The following is a 19,261-nucleotide window of genomic DNA, read 5'->3' as shown; positions in this document are numbered from 1 at the left end:
CATTGCATTTTACCAGTTGTGTTCGTGCAGGACGCACAAAGTCCAGCCCGTCAGGACAACCCTGTGTCCTACAAAATTACGTTACCAAACAACTATTCTGCGTTCTCAATTATGTCTGGAGGGACGCTTTTCTCGCAGTTTTAAACAGTTTTGAACACGTGGTTAACGTTGTTCATTATAACAAAACAGAACAACGTGGTTAGGTTTAGTAAAAACATGCTATGAACGTAAATTAAAATAATTGAACGCTAACTTTTAGTTACACATGGGACACGAACAGCGGTCTCCTGGATGAAAGTCCTGTGTTTGTTGGAGCCATCCATCCTCTCTGACCTCCTCCATACGCAGACTTCCATTGATTATCATTACAAACGTATTTGTGATACGTCTGAAACAAACGTAATCCGCAAAACAAAATGCGTTTCACTTGAAATGTAATTCATAATGCAGTTTAGTTGTATGGGAACGTGAGTTTTAGTAGACGGGGCTGGTCAGGATGTGGAGTCTGTAGTTTAGAGGAGAAGGAACCAGAGCTGCACTAGTTGAATTGAATTGAGAGAGAGAGAGAGAGAGAGAGAGAGAGAGAGAGAGAGAGAGAGAGAGAGAGAGAGAGGGTGGGAATAAAGAGAGAAAAAAGAGACATAGGGAGGTCAAGAGAGTAGGTGTGTGGGCTGGAGGGAGAGGGAGAGAAGCAAGTAGGCACATTCTTGGCCAGATTGCCAGTTTGTGCACAAGTGCATGTGTTACCTGTGTGTGTGTACGTGTGCGCGTGTGTGCGTCAGAAGTAGTGCTTGTCTAAATAAGGCCAAGGAGGACGACGCTTATCAACAGCTGACAGCACCCCCACCCCCCCACCCCTTCCCCAATCCGTCAGCAGTGTGCTTTATCTGGTATCCTCCGTGGTCAGGTCAAGAACTCTGTTGATGACACGGCTGACCTTTGGACTGGAGCTTCCTGGTTCGGTTTCTGTTGTGGCTCGAGGTTGATTTCTAATTGATTATTATTATTATAATATTGTATAAATAGTACCACGGACAATAATAATAACATAGTACTGAAAGATGAGTTAGTGCATTTCTTTTAGTTTGTTTGTCACTCTTAGAAATAAGGGTTGCAAATGAAGGGCTGAGGTTCAAGGGTTCTTTGTAAGACTAAGGGTTCCACAAAGAACCATTTTCACCCAAAGAACCTTTTTTGGAAGAAACAGTTCAAGGATTGTTGAAAGCATGGGTGTTAAAAGCCCAACCCAGCCCACACCCCCTTCAAAAACTGTGATTGTGAACCATGATCGTCGTGGGTTACGCTGCACCACATCAGCGCCAGCCCTTTAAGCCCCTTCCCCTCTGAAACCCATTATTTCCAATTGGCTTGCGCAATGCCATGAAGGCGTTTTGAGCAAAGCGTGGGCATAGCGCGGCGCTCGCTGAACACTGCCAGCCAGTCACAGTGGTAGTTTTTAGTCATTAAAAAACAACTAGAAACCAAATAAACAATAACATTCAGCTGAAAATAATACAAAATAAGAAAATGATCCACCCTCTGTTTTAATGATGAAGGTTTTACTGTTAATAATAATAATGTTAATAATATTAAATATTACATTATGGTGTTTCTTTTATTGTACAAATTAATTTTAAAGTAAATTATAAAATAAATAAAAATGAAATCTAAAATGACCAGTAGTGTGCAGTAAGTGAACACACATTAGCAGGAGGTTGGTGGAGAGGGCAGCAGTAACAGCTGGTTAGGATTGGATGATACTGGGGCTGTCAATCAATGTCAATCAAATTCAAAATGTACCTTAAAGGGAGATTTGTCAAGTATTTCATACCCCGTATCAACATTAAGCCTGCACGACATGAGGAAAACATCTGCGATGTGTGATAACATTGTTCAATTCCTCGATATGACTTGCAATAAATAAACAAATATTGAAGTGTGCATATTAGCTATACGTATGTCTGCCTGGTTGTCTTTAAATTCAGAACTGGATTAGAATTGAATATTTGAAATTAACCAGGCTAAATGTTGTTTCTAGAGCAGCAACAGTAATGTTTACAACAGCAAAGTCACCATATTAACTCACTAATATCTCACTGGAAACAATCTAACATGTTAATAAAAAGATGATAAAGACTGAAGAACACAGACGTCCTTCTTCCTGTCCTCTGACCTCTTGTCGTCTGTCCTCCTCCCTCTGTCCTTCGTCTCAGCCAGCTGATGAGTTTACCAGTAAGAAACATGACAAACTAACCTAAACAGTTGGACTACATAACCTACTGCAGCTTTTATTTTAGCTTGTGTAGCCGAGGGTTACGTTGCTCCTATACTTTATGAAGATAATAAATTAATAACACGGAGGTCTGCACCCTTATTAATAAGACCGCTTCACCTCTTCCGTTCCTGCCTTCACAATAAACTCAAACACTGAAACACGGCTTACTAGAGGGAAGTAAAGTCATTCAGAACTCAACTAAATAACTCACACGTGTTTACAGTTAGCTGTTAGCCGCCGAGCCAACGCGCTGTGCTTGTGTAAACAGCGGCGGTGGATGACAGACTGCGGACAGAGCAGATTGCTTTCCTACATTGTTTAACAGTTTCATCATGTTTATCCTTGTTGAACAGGTGTAATGATAACGTATCTTGGCTTTACACTTGCAAAGTTTTATTGCACTTACTGACAGTAACGAGCGTAGTCGTCATCAACTCGTCTCCACCGCGGCCTCTCTGATCAGCTGTTCACTGACTTCACTGTGTGTGTGTTTGTGTGTGTGGAGAACTCCAACACAGAGCAGGAAGCGTGATAATAAATACTACAGTCTTTAGCCCCGGAGCCCCTTTACTAACGTTCATATCGTGCTGGCGATGAAAATACAATGTATTGGTCAGCCCTACTGTAAAGGGGAGACTCGTGGGTACCCATAGACCCATTTACATTCACATATCTGGAGGTCAGAGGTCAAGGGTCCCCTTTGAAAATGGTCATGACAGTTTTTCTTCGGCAAAATTTAGTGTACGTTTGGAGCGTTATTCAACCTCCTTCACGACAATCTGATGGTTTCCTTAGGTTTTCTAGTTTCATCGTATGATACCAGTATTTACACAGAATTTCCAGCTTTAAAACTGAGCCCGCTACAACCTAAAAATTGCAAATTGTGTTAATGCGTTAAAGAAATTAGTGGCGTTAAAACTAATTTGCGTTATCACGTTAACTTTGACAGCCCTAGATGGTAATACTAGTCAATCATCTAACACGGGGCTCTAAGTTACTGTACTATACTTCACTCTGGTGAGGTTAATAATCTCATTCAATTTAATAAATCTCTGCTCAGACACTTCCAAATTAACCATACGTAGTAAAATGGGGGCAACTTCGCTGTGTGAGTATGTTAGTTACTTGCTGGATGCTGAATTCACTCTCAGTCTGAGTGTTTGATGTTTGTGTCTTTTTGCAGGACGTCCCATGCGCGGGCTAAAGGAGAGACAGCAGACCAGGCTGCACAGTCAGCCGGTCAGGATTCTGATATCGCCAGAGCCGTGGCCAGAGAGCTGTCCCCGAACTTCCATCAGCCAGGTACAGTAACAGCAACACACAGCACAGTAGAAAAGCATAAAGTGAATTAAACGCTAAAGAAACTAAACAATCTTTTATTTTGTCCTTTGACATGACAGAAAGCATGGTGTGTACAGGTTTTGTTTCTGCAGATTACAGCCATGTATAGCCTATAGCGCCAACTTCTGACCAAACTACGCTGTAGCCGAGTTTATTCGCTCACAAACAAGTTAATGGAAATGTGGCTAATTCACTTTCAAAAGTTCGCTTCAGATTCGCTTGACAATTGAATGGAAACACAGCTAATGTTGCCTTGCTCCCGGATCTCAGCTATTACTTTGATGAGTACAATGGTATCATAAGTGATAGACTACAGAAATAACACCCAAGTTGTAACAAACCAGATTTATCCTTTGATGCTGGGATATTTCCCTGATAAATATCATTTTCTTTTAACTTTTGTTATTTCAGGCCCTGACTACGTACGGCAGAAGTACAACGAGCCAGTGGAAGTGAAGGAGGTTGTGGAGGAGAAAAAGGAGAAATCTCCATCAGGGAGCCCTCATTTCTACCGGAAAGGCACAACGCCCGACCCGTCTCCGTCTCCGAGCCCAGTTCCCAGCCCCACTCCTTCACCCGTTGCTGCTGTTAAAAAGAGCTTTTTTAGCAGTAAAACTCCCGCCGCTATTGCTCCAGCAAAGCCTGCTGGGAAAGAGAACACAACCCCAACAGCTGAGTCTTTGACAGCAGGTAAACCCCTTTTTAAACTGACAACCATGTCTTCCTCATGAAACACCCTTCATCAGCAATTAACAGTCATCAAGGTTACAAGGTTCATTTGTTTTGTCATTTTACAACTCAGGGTTGCTCAGTGAAATGTAAGGTGTAGCCTCTTCACACTACACACACATAGAACATATATTTAAATTAGAATACAATACAATATTTGTATGTACATTCAGCTATATGAAGCAGCAGCAATGATTTTAGTTTAACTTTGCTCACTGTCACTCTGTTAGTGTGGATATTATGAAGTGAATGGTTGCTCTGGTTTGCATTCTACAATGAAACATAGAAAGTGTTCAAATGGAGCACAGTGGGATATGATTAATAGCTGGTGTTCCTTGGTTGCAATTAGGGGTGCATCTACTACATCAATGTATTGATTTATTTTCTTACGATCCAACTACATCGATAGGTGCTCGGCAAGTTGTCCTTCACAGGGACGTATATCGATCTAAAATCGATTTACAAGGTCAATAATCGATTGGAACGATACTAAGAATTTGTATTTAGACACCACAAACGTTACATGGATGTATTTTTTATTTATTTTTTTAGCACTTTTATTCGTAAAAAAATTTAAAACGTTACTCCGGTTCACTCTCCCTGTGTATGACGTCATCGACATGCGGCAGCTTGCAGCGCAAGTGTGCATGCAGACGAACGGCGCCCCTTTGCCGGAACTCCTCGCTCTCTCTCACCCGGTAGCGGCGTGGAGGGAGACCGGCGCCAGTCTGCATGAGGTGCCGGCGCTGCGATGCAGAGGAGCCGGTCGGCAGAATTTCACTTTGGGAGTGTTACGTGACGAGGTGGTGTTCATCAATCCACCTGACTAGAGACGTCACGAGAACCAATACTTCGGTACCAACTCGGTACCAAAATTCGAAAAATGTGACGGTACACGTTTTCTTCGGTACCAAAGGTACCGAACGATGCCTGTAATGGTCATTTGGTACCGGAGCGGAGGTACTGGAGATACGATTCTTCCGGATCTAATGGGGGCAGTATACGTTTACAAGTGTTCTCATCTGCTGTGAAATGAAGGAAGAAGAAGAACGCCGTAACAGCACGGAAAACAACATCAACACGGAGACGTGAAAGAAGCCAGCTGGCTAGTTAGCCAAGCTACGTGCAATGAACGAGAGCGAAAACGCTAAGCAACCGACCGGCCAGTTGTAATTATTTTCCAATACACCTCCAACTCCGGGTAGTTTGTGAGCTGCGGCAGGGAATAAATACGGCTCTGTTGAGCGCAAAAGAGGAATCGTTTCCAGTCTCCCTTCTTCTACAAGTTAGCCACACGCAACGTTACAATGGATTCGCAAAAACCAGTATGCAGTGCAGTAACGGTGCCGTTTACTTTTCTTTCCAAAGGAGGAAATTCTTCCAATTTAGCAAAGCACCTGAAAGACAGACATCCAGACAATATTGTTTATTTTAAATACTTGAAGGCTACATGCCTCTGTTCTGTTTTGCAATGTTAATAGACGTTTCTTTTTATTTATTACTTAAAGGCTACATGACTCTGTTGTTTGTAATGTTCAAATGTTTTAATAAAGGAGTGCGTGTTTAATTAAATGGGATTCATTGTTTTTTTTTGTTTTTTTTACCGTGGTACCGAATTGGTATCGAGAATCGTGTAAATTCACTGGTATTGGTATCGACTACTAGATTTCTGGTACCGTGACATCCTTAAACCTGACGAGGCTTCACCCGCAGGCGCTTTCCTCATACACATTAGTTTTCATTCAGAGAAAATTACTTTCTTTTCCCGTTATGATATCAGTGTGCACGCAGCATCGGCCTCACGTAGCCAGCCGGAAAGCAGACGGGTCCGCGGGGCAAAGTATCACGGGAGTTAAGTAAAAAACACAACAGAAACTGTTGTAAAAACGTATCGTTACTACTCTAGTTGAGATGGGTCCCAATTAATTAAAGTGGATTACCATGCAACGTGCTGGCCTGACCATCAGGAGCAAGTTGGGGTTCAGTGTCACTCAGTGTTACTCAAGGACACTTTGTCATGCGGACCAGATGAGGATGATCGAACAGCCAACCCTGTGATTAGTGGATAACTCGCTCTACATCCTGAGCCACAGCCGCCCCCCCAATCAATATATGTGTCGGTTCTTTGGCTTAACTATCTCTCTTCTCTTTTCCTTTCTTCTACTCATCAGGCATAACAAAGGCAGCATCAAATGTTTCTCTCAGACAGGAAGTGAGGCAACAGGAGGCTCCTCCAGCCACGACAGCCAGCAGTTACCCCAGCAACGGGCAGATTCACTCCCAGTACCACGGTTACTATGTCAAGGCGGATGTCAAGAGTCCGCCACCCGAGGAACCAATCGGCGTGGAGGACGAACTTCATCCGTCGAGCTATGCGTCCTTACCCCCACCTGCCAAAAAGATGTGGGCGCCAGCGCCAAAATCCCTGCCGGCCCCGAGCCCTTCACCAGAGAGCACCAAAGCACCGGAGCCTCCCAAGCCAAAAAGAGTGGAATCAACGAGACCAAAGAGCCTCGCAGAAACCAAGAAAGCTAGTATGGAAATAGCTCCTGCAATTGTAGAGGAGGAGTCGGTGAGTTGGATCAAGTTACCTTACATGTTTGATTTAGATTCTAACTTGCAGTTTTGAGTGCATTGATGTGTAATTTGCTGAGCCCCAGTGGCTATGAAACAATCCTGCAACCCTGGTAATGTTAATGGTTAATGCCACCATTTCCGATTAGCATTAGAACGTCCGTACTCTGGGCTCCCAATGGCACGTGATTGCCAAGCTGTACCAGTTGAGCCACACAGGAAGTAGACTGCCTATCGTTGGTGGTTGGTACCTTGTTGTACAAGTATAACTGTATATGGATCAGAAAGCCAGAGGTTGGCAGTACACTCATGGTTTGGGCGGATTTGTTTGTGGTACAAATAAGAGAGCTCTCTTATATCGTTGTAAGTAGGGCTGAAAGATTTGAGAAAAATATTTTGATTTAAATCATTTTCTATAAATTAAATTGCAGGCCTCTATTGGTGATCTACAAAGTATTAAAGTGGCAATCGTTAAAGGTCTAATTGATAACAATAAAAAGGTGCCAAATATAAGTGTCGCGTTTCCTAAAAAAAATTATGATGATTGTGAATTAATCATTTAAAACATTTTGACGGGTCCAAAATGAATGTTTTGTTTCTTTGTGGAAGATATCTGACGTTCCGGTTCCCACCTCCAACAAGGCTTGTGAGCCAACAGTATAACGACGTTGGTATCACGTGGTATCTCTGCGTCGTCAGCGGTCATGTTGCCAGTTAGTGTGTAAAAAAACTGATCAATAGTTTGACAGTTAGCGCCCGGTACACTCCGGTACTAATCCCAAGTGCTCAAAAGGAGGCTGCCTCTGCCGTGCCTGGACCCACTGACACTGGTGTCTCCATCAGGCTGCAGAATAAGTGAATATTAACCGTTGCGACAAGGGACAACTGACATGAGCACATATTAGCTGTTTTAGCTTAATCGTCCGAACAACAATGACCCATAAAATTACAATTCGGCATATTTAAACAAAACCAACAACAACTACCAACAGCCATAGTTCTTACAGCCTTATTAACTAAATGTGTTGTCACTGGTTAGATTGTCAAAATGAGAAAAATAACAGCTTTAATCTCTGAGGAGCTACGTTAGCATATTAGCATTAGCAACGGTTGCGCCCAGTTACCTAACGTCATTGTTCCCTCAAACAATGTATAATGAAGGTGCGCATCAGAGGGTATTTATAAGTGGATGGCCGACTGAAAAATAAGTAAGTCCACGCCGTAGACCTGCGTACTTCCTACACTACACCACTGCTTAGACGACAAGCTAAACATTACCTAAAACTAGCCATATCCTCAGACTACCATAGATTGCGTTACATGAATCTTTAAAACACCACGGCACATTGCAGATTACCACTTTAAACAAGATATATATATATACAGTATATACTGTATTTTTCTACAGAAACTTTTCTTGTGTTTTCACAGGGCCCGAACTCTGTCTTGGTGGCTCTAGTGATGCTGCTGAACGTAGGTCTAGCAATCATTTTTGTCCATTTCCTCACCTGACCAAATCTGAACTCAGGTAAGACTTTCTATGAACTATCTAGTTCTGAGAAGTATGTGTTCGTCATAACCGAAACTGTGTTGGTGTCGTTAGTTTATAAATGACACAGGGTTATGTGGAAAATTTAAAACGCGTCAAAATCAAGTGCACGTTTGAAACGTTTTAGCTATATTCTTTTTTTCTAATGTATTTATGTACAGTATGTATTCGTTTGGTCAGAGCGAAGACCATCCGACTCCTCTGAGACACATAACAGCCGCCGTCATGTAATTTTCTTCATATTAGCAAAAAGAAGAGTATTAATCTTAATGCAGTGCATGATGGGAAGTATATGCAAATTAGGGTTTTTACAGTCCATTTTTCAATGTGAGAAATCTGTACAAGTGTTGAGTTTCATTGACACCAATAAAAAGTAAATTTTATTTATATAGAGCTAATTCAAAACAGAAGTTACCTCATGACTCTTTTCATATAGAGCAGGTCTAGATCGTACTCTTTAATTGTGTCAGCTTCTCAATAAAATTTGATGAAATATGCTTATAATGTAGAAGCTTGGCTTGTTGTATAAAACACGAGCTGTAGAAAGTATGGATGAACCGATCCAATTTTTTCAGTCCCGATACAGATACCGATACCTGGGCTTTGGGTATCGGCCGATACCGAGTACCGATCCGATACCAGTGTTGAATTAATAAGCTGTATGCCTCACTGTGTGGAAGTGACTGGGATCTGAAGCTTATGTCAGGTCACGTGGGAAAAAGGTTTTAGAACGGCTCGGGAACATAACCTTTTGAATGTTTGGATTTGAATATGTACGGAGCACCACTGGGAACTCCAAAATAATGGACCCGCCCTTTAATATATGTGCATAGTTGCAATATGTCATTCACCATCTAACCCTAATCCCCAACTCTTCTGACCCTGCAGTGGACTCGTCCAAACTAGTCGCCCAAGTCGCTAACTCTCCATCAGCCAAAGGGGCCTTTTAAAAAAAAAAAAAAAGGCGCCCCTCAGAACGGCAGACACGGGCAAAACAGAGGACTGAAAATAGACGAGTGAAGGTGGAGAAGAAGTGGGGGGGTGTGGGGGACGACACATGGAGGAGAGAGAGAGAGGGGAAAAAGCAGAGAGAGAGAAAGATGAAACCTCCACCACCTCCACCCCCCGCACCCCCTCTCCTCTCTCTCTCTCTCTGGATGGACTGAATGACTGTCTTTGGTGCCCGAGTCCAACTTGATTGGACTGGCGATGATTTGTGACTCCACTTAGAGTGCAGTGAAAGCTGAAGCAAGCGGTCGCTGGCTGGAAATGGGCCCCTGAGCCCCAACTATGGATTCTCTATCAGGCTTAGAAATAACAGGAGGCCTGGAGAGTGGAGTGAATGTGAGTGAGTGTGAGGCCTGGCATCTCTGCTGCCTATAAATGCTGCGATGTGTGTGTGTGTGTGTGTGTGTGTGTGTGTGCTTGTCTGTCTGGAGCTCCATTTCCATCCAACTGTTCAGCAAATTTGGAAGTTTTTTGAAATGCTGCAATAAAAAGTTTGGGAAGAGAATTTGTTTCCTAAATGATCCGCCAGAAGAACGTTATTGAAAAGTAATTATCGCCAATCTCGGTCGCATGCCGTGCTTTCGTACAATTGACCTACCATCAGATAGGCTACTTCTACCGTGGATGGACAACATTTAGAACACATTTGCAGGTTGTGGCAAATCAGAAAGCTCATTTTGAACCGTGCACTTTAACTGAACTGCTCACGAGGGCCTTTATTATTTAGTCAATCCTATCTGCCGCATCATGTGTTGATTAAGAAACTATGTTCTGCTTCAAGTGAGCATGAAGAAGTTTTTGCAACGGCGAGCGACCTTTTGTTGAATTTGGCTGCTTGTCTCTTACGTAAAAAAAATCCACACAAAACTATTTGGATGGAAACCAAGCTTGTGCATATCTCAGTGTATTCACACGTGTCTGCTTCTGCTGCGTGTGTGTGCATCCGTGCGTGCGTGCGTGCGTGCGTGCGTGCGTGCGTGCGTGCGTGCGTCCGTGCGTCCGTGCGTGTGTGTGAGTGGGTGGGCGGGTGGTGCACTGGATATGTTCAGAGATGCACTTTGAGCTGATGGAAGCCAACAGCTGCCTTACTATTTTACAGGGTGACGTGGTGGTGGGTGAGAAGGGCCCAGGCAGGAATGTGAAGCGCTCGGCTGATTCTCCCTCTGCCATGTCCTGGGAGAGTGGCTCTATTTCTATCGGTCTGTCTATCGATCTGTTCATATCTGTTTTTATCTGTTTCCGTGGGTCTCAGTGCCTGCCGTTTTATATACCACATCAGGTGCACATTTGACAATCAGAAGGGGTTTATAACATTTGTAAAAAGCAAACCTCACGGTTTTTAAAAGGTTCAAGTTGCAATTTTACAAACAGTATTATTCCATAGTGCATGTCCTACTTAAAATCTGGAGTCTTTTAATGAACTTATTACTCAAATTCAGAGTGATAATTTCAGCTAGGTGGCAAAACATCAGCAGTGAGCTGGGAGGAAATCAACCAGGATCTGAATTGTTAGTAGGAATAGGAAAACTAAAATTATGAATGTCACAATTGAATGTTACAAAATGATTGTTATTAAATGCCTGGATTGGATTGGAAGCTACCAGGCCTGACCTGGTTCACCTGGCTGTGCGTATCTGCGCCACCGAAACGCCAAAATGTCATTTTGAAATGTGTAGTCTGCTCTGGTCTGAATCAGGACAAGTTGATACTTGGTACAGGACGCTCCCCCTATCCAGATACATAAAAACAGCAGTGTGAGGGGTGTCATCCAGAATTCATAGAACCATAAGTTGTTTGGAGTTGTAATATGAAGAGAGATGAAGAGTGTGCGACCGTCAGAAGGTTTGCAGTTATGCGTGAGCAAAGCACAGGGCGTTATGCCCTGGTCATAGACAGCTGTACTGTACAGCTGAGAACAGGGCTGAAACACGGCGTGTTCAAGCTAAAACATGGTGTGAAATTGCTCTTTTAAACTCGACGATAAGGTCTCAATCTCCCAATAGCGTCCCGCTGCAGAGCTCCGGGCTCGGGCCCCTTTGGTGCTGAGACTCATCTCTATCACAAGGACCCTTGGTGGAAAATCACGTTTATCGCACTTCCTTATCAATAAATAACATTTACATGCCACTGTATTGTATTGTTTTATCATGCTTATCGTTAATAAATAAAGTAGCCTACTGAGCGTATATTTAATACAAACTTAATATTTAGATATAACTGTAACTTAAAAAGTTAGATAATGTAAAGTTAATCAGCAAATAACTTGTACTAATCTTATGAGTTTGCTAATATTAGCTAGCTACGCTAATGTCGTTAGTAAACTAACGTCAATGTTAGCTGAAATGATGACACGGGAAAAACAAGCAAAAAGCTTAATGTAACGACATTAGCATAGCGAGCTAATGTTAGCTAACGTTAAAAAACTCATCAGGTTAGTACAAGTTAGTTGCTACTTAATGTAAAGTTACTTAACTATGAGTTACAGTTATATCTAAATATTAAGGTTGTATTGTTTACCCTTATTGGTGGAGGTTTTGTGGCTTATAGCAAACTAACAGCGTTAAAACAGGGAAAAATACAAAAAGCTTCATGCAATAATTTGAGCTAACGTTAACGTTAGTTTGCTTCATTAGCATAGCTAGCTAATGTTAGCTAATGTTAACAAACTCATCAGGTTATTGGTGGAGGTCGTGTAGTTAATTCAAAGTAATGAACGTAATGTAAGCTAGCTATGCTAATGTCGCTAGCGAACTAATGTTAGCACAACAACCGAGAAAAATAAATACAAAAAGCTTAACGTGATAATTTCAGCTAACGTTAATGTTAGTTTGTTCGTTAGCATAGCTAGCTAAAGTTAGCTAACGTTAGCAAACTCATAAGGTTAGTACAAGCTATTTGCTGTTTAATGTTACCTAACTTAATAAGTTACAGTTATATTGGAAGTATTAAGGTTGTATTTATTGGTGTTGGTGGCTTATTCAAACTAATGAACACATGCCTTTGTGTCCTGATGATCGTCTCTGGCATACACTATTATTTCAGACGTCACTTCCATCTCCGAGCTCGGGATCGGAAAGGGTCTGACGGAGGAGGTGGGCCTGAGCCTGGAGCTCTGCAGCTAGACCCTTCTCTTTAATCTCCTTTTTTCACAACATTACCTTAAATACCATGATGACCATGCTGTGCACTAGTGAAATGAATCTACAAAGATACTGACTTAAAGAGGAACGCTGAATGTGTCCTACACTGTCCGCTGACAGTGACACACTTCCACTGGTGTCGGTGTACCAGTATACAAAAACATGGGATCCATGTATAACACAGTACTTGCTGATATTCTTCTTTTGTTTAAACTATATTTTACTTTATATTGGAATAAGCAACACACTGAGGTACAGCTGTGTTGCTGTCTCTCTCTTCTCTGCTCAGAGCCACAAGGCCACGGTTCACTGCAGGCCGACTACGGTTTCAGGCAGAGCTGTTAGTAATGTACGTTTTGTTGTACCATTTTAGTCCGCATATTTTTGTATTGTTCTGTTAATTGCTAAACTAGCAGTAAATTACTCTGTTAAGGAAATACTATTTATTGATGTTGAGTTGATAACGATTTCTCTTATGTTGTCACTCCTCATACAGTTTCAACAGAATTTATATTCAAGCCTTTGTCACACACAGTGGTTATCATGCAGTATTTGAACTACTCCATAATAACAATATTAAAGTGACAATCAGTCCTTGGAAGAATGAACTTAAAGTGCGCTAAAGTGTCTTTATAGCATATATGCCACAAAACACAGAGCTGTGATGCTGGAAATATATTATTTATTTATTCATATTTTGATGTGAAAATATGCATTTTGCAGCGTTAACCAATACAATTATTTGTTTTCTGATTAAGCATAATATGATTGGCATTAACTGCCGGCGACTAACAGTCTGTGTCTGCAATTTGATGTATTATTATCAATGGATTTAGTCATGATACCTGTTCTGTGTAACAATGGCCTCATGATTCATTTTCAGTAATTGTTCAATATTCTGTATGTTACAACAACAACAAGCCAAAATGTCTACATGTTTTTTATTAATTTTATGGGTTGGTAATTTACAAATAATTTCCATTAAGTTATAATTCTTTCCAGGAAACTTTTCGGAAAATAATTCAGAAATTACGAACTTGAAAAATAAATGATGGGATGTGTATTAATACATACAGTGTACAGTCAGGTTTACCTTCAACAGGATTTATTATTGGGTTATGTTATGTTATGCGATTGTAGATCAATTTCTTAGTTTACTTTCTGCAGATTATTTCTGCAGGTTAATTAGGTGGTTTGTCGCTCACATTTAGATCTAGATCAAATGTGTGCATGGGTTGGATGATGTTGATCACTTGCATTATTTTCTGATAACTGCACAGCTGTGATGTTGTCTTATCATCAGCATTTTAAATTCACAACTGGAACACTACTCCCTTTTGAAATAGTGCAGTGACCGTTTGTTTCAGACCAAGAAAGGTTCCATTTATATGTTGTATGCCCTAAAATATGATAAACTGATTGTTTCATTTTGATCTCTGACAAGTGGCCGTGGTGTAATCTGAGTAATGCACTCAGACCTGTAGGTTTACGAAAAAATAACAGCGCCTATAGAAGCCGAGAGCAAGATCAGCTTTTCAACAGTAGGGGATTTGAGATAATTACGTTCTGAGTTCTATGTTGTGTTTTTCAGATGTTTTTAATTTATTTAAAGCTGCTGGTGTGTGAATGGTGGTTTCAAAATAAAAGTTTCGCCCCTCAAAAATCAGCCACTACTAACACTTATGATGGCGTGTCGAACATATTTATGTATTTGGATGAAAGGTTTAGATAGCATATTTGAACTCTTAATTAAGTTTACGTTAGGAGAAGAAAAAAACGTCTTAAATCTGTTTCCACCCAGATTACTGGATTTAGCGTCACTTATTTTTGTTATTATATGATTGTGGTGCCTAGTTTAGCATGCAGATATTGGCTGGTTGTGTTTCGTTAGTTTGGATGTCAGAGTTAAAATACTGTATAAAGTGTGCGTATTCAGTCAGACAGAATTTAATTTGGAATGGATTGCAGAAGTTAAAGTCAGTGTGTGAAACTTGTTTGCAAACTCAGTCCCAACAAGGCTGCACGGTGCATTTTTAAAGTGATAACTTGATAAAAAAGCTCCATTCCCATTTGTTTATAGGATCCCAATGAAACAATAAAGAACAATTCTTTCAACAACACATTCTCATTCACAACTTTTCAAATACCGACGCTTGGTTATTTCAAAGATGCAAAATTAACGAATTTAGAAAGATTATCCTATCGTTTCATGCGTAGCATCCTTTCAAAATAAATGTCCAACGTAAGCTTACTTCGTTTATTTACGCAACAAAACTACTAAGTAAGGCTTAGGCAACAAAAGCACTTGGTTAGGTTTAGGAAAAGACAGCGATTTGGGTTAAAATAAGTACGTTTGTTATGTAAAATAAGTATGTTTGTTACAGAACTGGCATTAGTAAAGTACAGAAGTTACGTATCAAAACTATGGTTAAATAAGTCAACATTTACTTTTGGTTTCACGCGGGACATGAACAACTGGTTGAAAGTCCTGTGTTTGTTTGACCCATCCAACCTCCAATCCCACCCGCCCTACGAAGACATTTACATTGGAGTTAGTTGAAAGCCCAGTGCGTGTCATACTGACACTAAAGGGCGCCGAGGGCCACTGACCAAGCGCCGGTATTTGACAATGCTGGGAGTGAGTACGGGTTGATCAGAAACACCACTGACATGCGTCTTCTTAATTCCGTCACTGGGAATATAGCGCTGTCCACTATCTGCAGGAAAAATAGCTTCATTTTGTTTCGTTGATAATAACACAGTTGACTGATACATGGCGTATGATCAGCGTGCTCATCCAGGCTTGTTATAATAGTGGAAATAGTTCAGAGTATATAACATAACTGAAAATATCATCTTCATACACTTCAGCCATATCACCAAAGATTAGCCAGAGATATCGGTTAGAACAAATATTAATATATTCAACGTATTGTACCAGTAGTAGATATCCAGTGTCCCATCCTAATGAGAGTAAGAGTAACTTAAAGGCCCAGACCCACCAACCCGACATCAAAGAACTAGCGGCTACGAAGGCGGAACTCTGAGTCGTCTCACGTCGCCTTGGTCTTGGTCAAAAAGTTGCATTCGAACACACCGCAAAGACTACACCACGTACATTCTGCGCCTTCGTGAGAGGAAATAACTCTCCACACCAGCAGGTGGCGGTAGTCTGTTTATCATTCAAAAAGGGAAACAGGAAGACCGAGGACGGCGAATATAAAAAAACGTTGTTATGATACGTACAACAAAGCGGCGTCTGCCGTCTTAAGGCAGGGTGGACCCTCTAGCTATACAATGATGAGGTCTTAAATATCATGTGACACAAAAACACATCCTACATAGATAACTTTCACTGAATAAGTGGTGTATTGGAGCTTTTTGCAAATCTTGATTTTCCTCAATATAAGTTTGGTAAACATTTAAGAGATTTTCTTTTCCCCAGTTTGAGGGTCTGGGACTGAGAATTCCCAGTTGAGAGCTTTTCATCAAAGCTGGTTTCCACTTTGCAGTGACTTATCACCAGGAAGAGACCTTTCAGTGAATGAATGAAAAGCCATTCATTGGGAAATGGTCTATAAATATAGATATTTATATCACACGTGTATTTAAGAAAATGGATCATAAAGGAGGAAGTGTTTTGTCTTGTTTTACTTTGAAAGGGATTACAGTAAATGGAAGCAACAGAGGTGTCAGATAAGGTGCAGACTTTATGGCAAAGACTGTAGTGGAAGACCGTGTAGTGCTTCAGTGTCTGAAGTTGTGTGGCTCTTGTGAATGGTGCTGTGCTATTGTTAATAACTGGAACAAGATCTCTTGGGCTTACAGGTATGAAGTAGGTGAAATGAGTCAGCATCATTAAGCAGCACGTAGTTCACATGCAAGAGGTATGAAAGTCCAACATCTCCTCACTCCCAACTCGTCAAATCTGGCAGCTTAGTCAGTGGCCCCTACGCGTCAAACTATGACGAACTCGGTACCCCAGTTTAGCATATGTCAATTTCTGCTTGTTACATGAATAAATTGTCTTTTCAAAATAAACTTTCATGTTCACAGGAAACAACCTGGTTAGGTTTAGGCAACAAAAATACTGGGTTAAGTTTAGGAAAAGGATAAGTATCTTTGTTAAGTAATTAAGTAGACTATGTTACATAAGCGACGCAATAGAGCATCATAGTTTGACGCGTAGGGCCACTGACCAAGCTGCCGTATTTGACAAGTTGGAAGTGAGAACGGGCTGGAAACTCTGATCTCAAAACTGTATCAGACCCACTCTCCAGCAAATGCATTTATATGTATGACACTATCCGCGGCCCCGTCTCCTAAATATTATGTTCCCATATAACAAAACTGCATTGTGAATTACATTTTGTCGCAGATTGTTTTTGACAGATCACAAATACGTTTGTAATGCTAGTCCGCGGAAGTCTGCGTAAAACAAACACAGGACTTTCATTCCGTGTGAAGCTAAAAGTCAGCGTTGACTTATTTTGATTTAGGTGCGTATCTTAGTAACTAGGGCTGTCAAAGTTAATGCGATAATAACGCGTTAACGCAAATTCATTTTAACGCCACTAATTTTGTTAATGCATTAACGCAACTTGTGATTTTTAGGTTGTAGCGGGCTCAGTTTTAAAGCTAGAGTGAAGATACTGGTATCATATGAAACTAGAAAACCTAGTTAGTCCATTGGTACCAACCATGTCATGATATACTGTATATATACATTTGCATAAAGAAAACATATTTGTCCACTCCCATGTTGATAAGAGTATTAAATACTTGAAAATTCTCCCTTAAAGGTACATTTTGAACAAATGTGATTCATTTGTGATTTATCGCGATTAGCTATACACGATCATGCGATTAATTGTGATTAAATATTTCAATTGATTGACATTTTATTAATAACATAACAAACATGATGTTTTTTTTTACTGAACCTAAGTTTTGTTCCCTTTTTTTGTTTTGTTTTGTTTCAATTTACTACATTAACCACGTGTTTATTTTTGTAGGAGACAGGGTTGCCATCCAACAACGTGTTTAGCTCCATGTTTAACTCACGGTTATCGCTACAGATAATAAAATTATTATTGTCCCAATAACTGTCCGTAGATGTTAAAATCCTGCCTCATAGTTTTAACTGATATGCAGTGTAACGGCCTTCAAATGACCATACAGTATATCATCTTGTCATTCTCGCAACAGGCACACATCAAACAGCCCTTGTGCTTTTTTTAATCCAGTGCTATTATCAGCCTGAACGCCCGCTCATGTTTGGGCCTCCCCTCGGCCTTCATCGGTGTAGACGATCATAAGCTAATCCCCCAAGGAAGGCCTGTGGTGGGCGCAAACACGTGTACCTCATAAATAAGACGTAGGTGATTTTGTTATGAACTTTCCATTCCTCTGCTGGAGTGTGGGTGTTGTTCAGTTTTAAGCAGAGAAAATACTAACAACATGCTTTACTCAGTCAGGTCTGATGTTAGAGAGGAAACAAGGTTGTTGTTAGAGAAAGAAAGAGAGGATTGGTAACAGCGCTGGTCTGATAAAAGGCTGTTTCTGAGGAGAACGGGAAAGAAGGTGGGAGTCTCGGATGTATCAGGAAGGTTTTTTTGTGGGCTAAAAATAATAATTGGCAGCAAATTTGAAATTGAACCTGGGTCATTAATTTCATCAGAGCAGTTTGTCTGGAGCTGGGTTTAGGCTGAAATAGGTGCCTACAAATCAAGGAGGAGCCTTTAATGTCAACACAGTCTCACGGCAGTTTGTCAAATAGTCACGACATTTAATCTATTTGATTTGTGTACATCGACACCAATTTCCCTTTTTTTCGTGACGCTCATCACGACTTTCAACAACGTTTTTTTGTGTCTTTTCCAGCAAATTTCCAGCAACACGTGACACACGTGTCTATTTCCGCTCCAGTCTTTTCAAAATAAAACTACTTAGTTAGGTTTAGGAATAGATAGACTTGGTTAGGCTTAGGCAACAAAACTGCTTAGTTAGGTTTATGAAAAGATTGACATGGTTAGGCTTAGACAACAAAACTACTTAGTTAGGTTTAGGAAAAGATCGACTTGGTTAGGCTTAGGCAACAAAACTACTTAGTTAGTTGCTGCAGCGGCCTGGGGTTCGAATCCGACCCTCGGCCCTTTGCTGCATGTCACGCCCTTTCTCTCCCACTTTCATGACTATCACTGTCTTGATCAAATAAAGGCAAAAGCCCCAAAAAAAAAAAATTTTTAAAAAAAGGAAAAGATCGCGGTTCAGGTTTAAATAACACCGGATGTGCCATAACGTGACAAATAAATCAACTTTGACTTCTGGTTTCACACAGGAAACGAACCCCGTTTTTTTGACCCACCCGTCTGACCCAACCTCCTCCCTATGTGGCGTTCGCTGCTCTCTCCCGGTTCACGATTACGTCGATTACATAGAAATTGATTTTGTGCTGACTGTCGCGAGTGAAATTTGTTTCTATGTACACGAATCAATACATTAAATTTCGTGACTATTTCACAAACTGCTGTGCGACTGGGCTGTTAATGTACATACGTATGTGTATGAAATGAGCTCCAACACCTATCTGTACAGTATAGTTTCTACTGCCCCAACAGGACAATCTCTTACGACTGAGATCTG

General features: G+C 40.9%; 1 protein-coding gene across 2 annotated transcripts in view; it reads left to right on the top strand.

Annotated features, from left to right (window-relative positions):
- The window catches only part of LOC141777713 (junctophilin-1-like), a 51,391-nt gene that overhangs the window by 21,629 nt on the left and 10,501 nt on the right, over positions 1 to 19,261 (top strand). The window contains exons 3-7 of one of the 2 annotated variants that reach the window (XM_074652226.1): positions 3,459 to 3,577; positions 4,028 to 4,306; positions 6,517 to 6,917; positions 8,351 to 8,447; positions 9,357 to 9,608. In XM_074652226.1, the coding sequence (XP_074508327.1) occupies positions 3,459 to 3,577; positions 4,028 to 4,306; positions 6,517 to 6,917; positions 8,351 to 8,431 (880 nt within the window). In that variant the 3' untranslated portion in view covers positions 8,432 to 8,447; positions 9,357 to 9,608. Of the gene's footprint in view, positions 1 to 3,458; positions 3,578 to 4,027; positions 4,307 to 6,516; positions 6,918 to 8,350; positions 8,448 to 9,356; positions 9,609 to 19,261 lie in introns of those variants that run through there. The other variant, XM_074652227.1, reaches the window with a different exon arrangement.

This window comes from Sebastes fasciatus, chromosome 11, assembly GCF_043250625.1.
Source record: "Sebastes fasciatus isolate fSebFas1 chromosome 11, fSebFas1.pri, whole genome shotgun sequence".
Taxonomy (NCBI): domain Eukaryota; kingdom Metazoa; phylum Chordata; class Actinopteri; order Perciformes; family Sebastidae; genus Sebastes; species Sebastes fasciatus.
The sequence above is the reverse complement of the archived record's forward strand: the minus strand, read 5'-3'. Positions and strand labels throughout refer to the sequence as shown.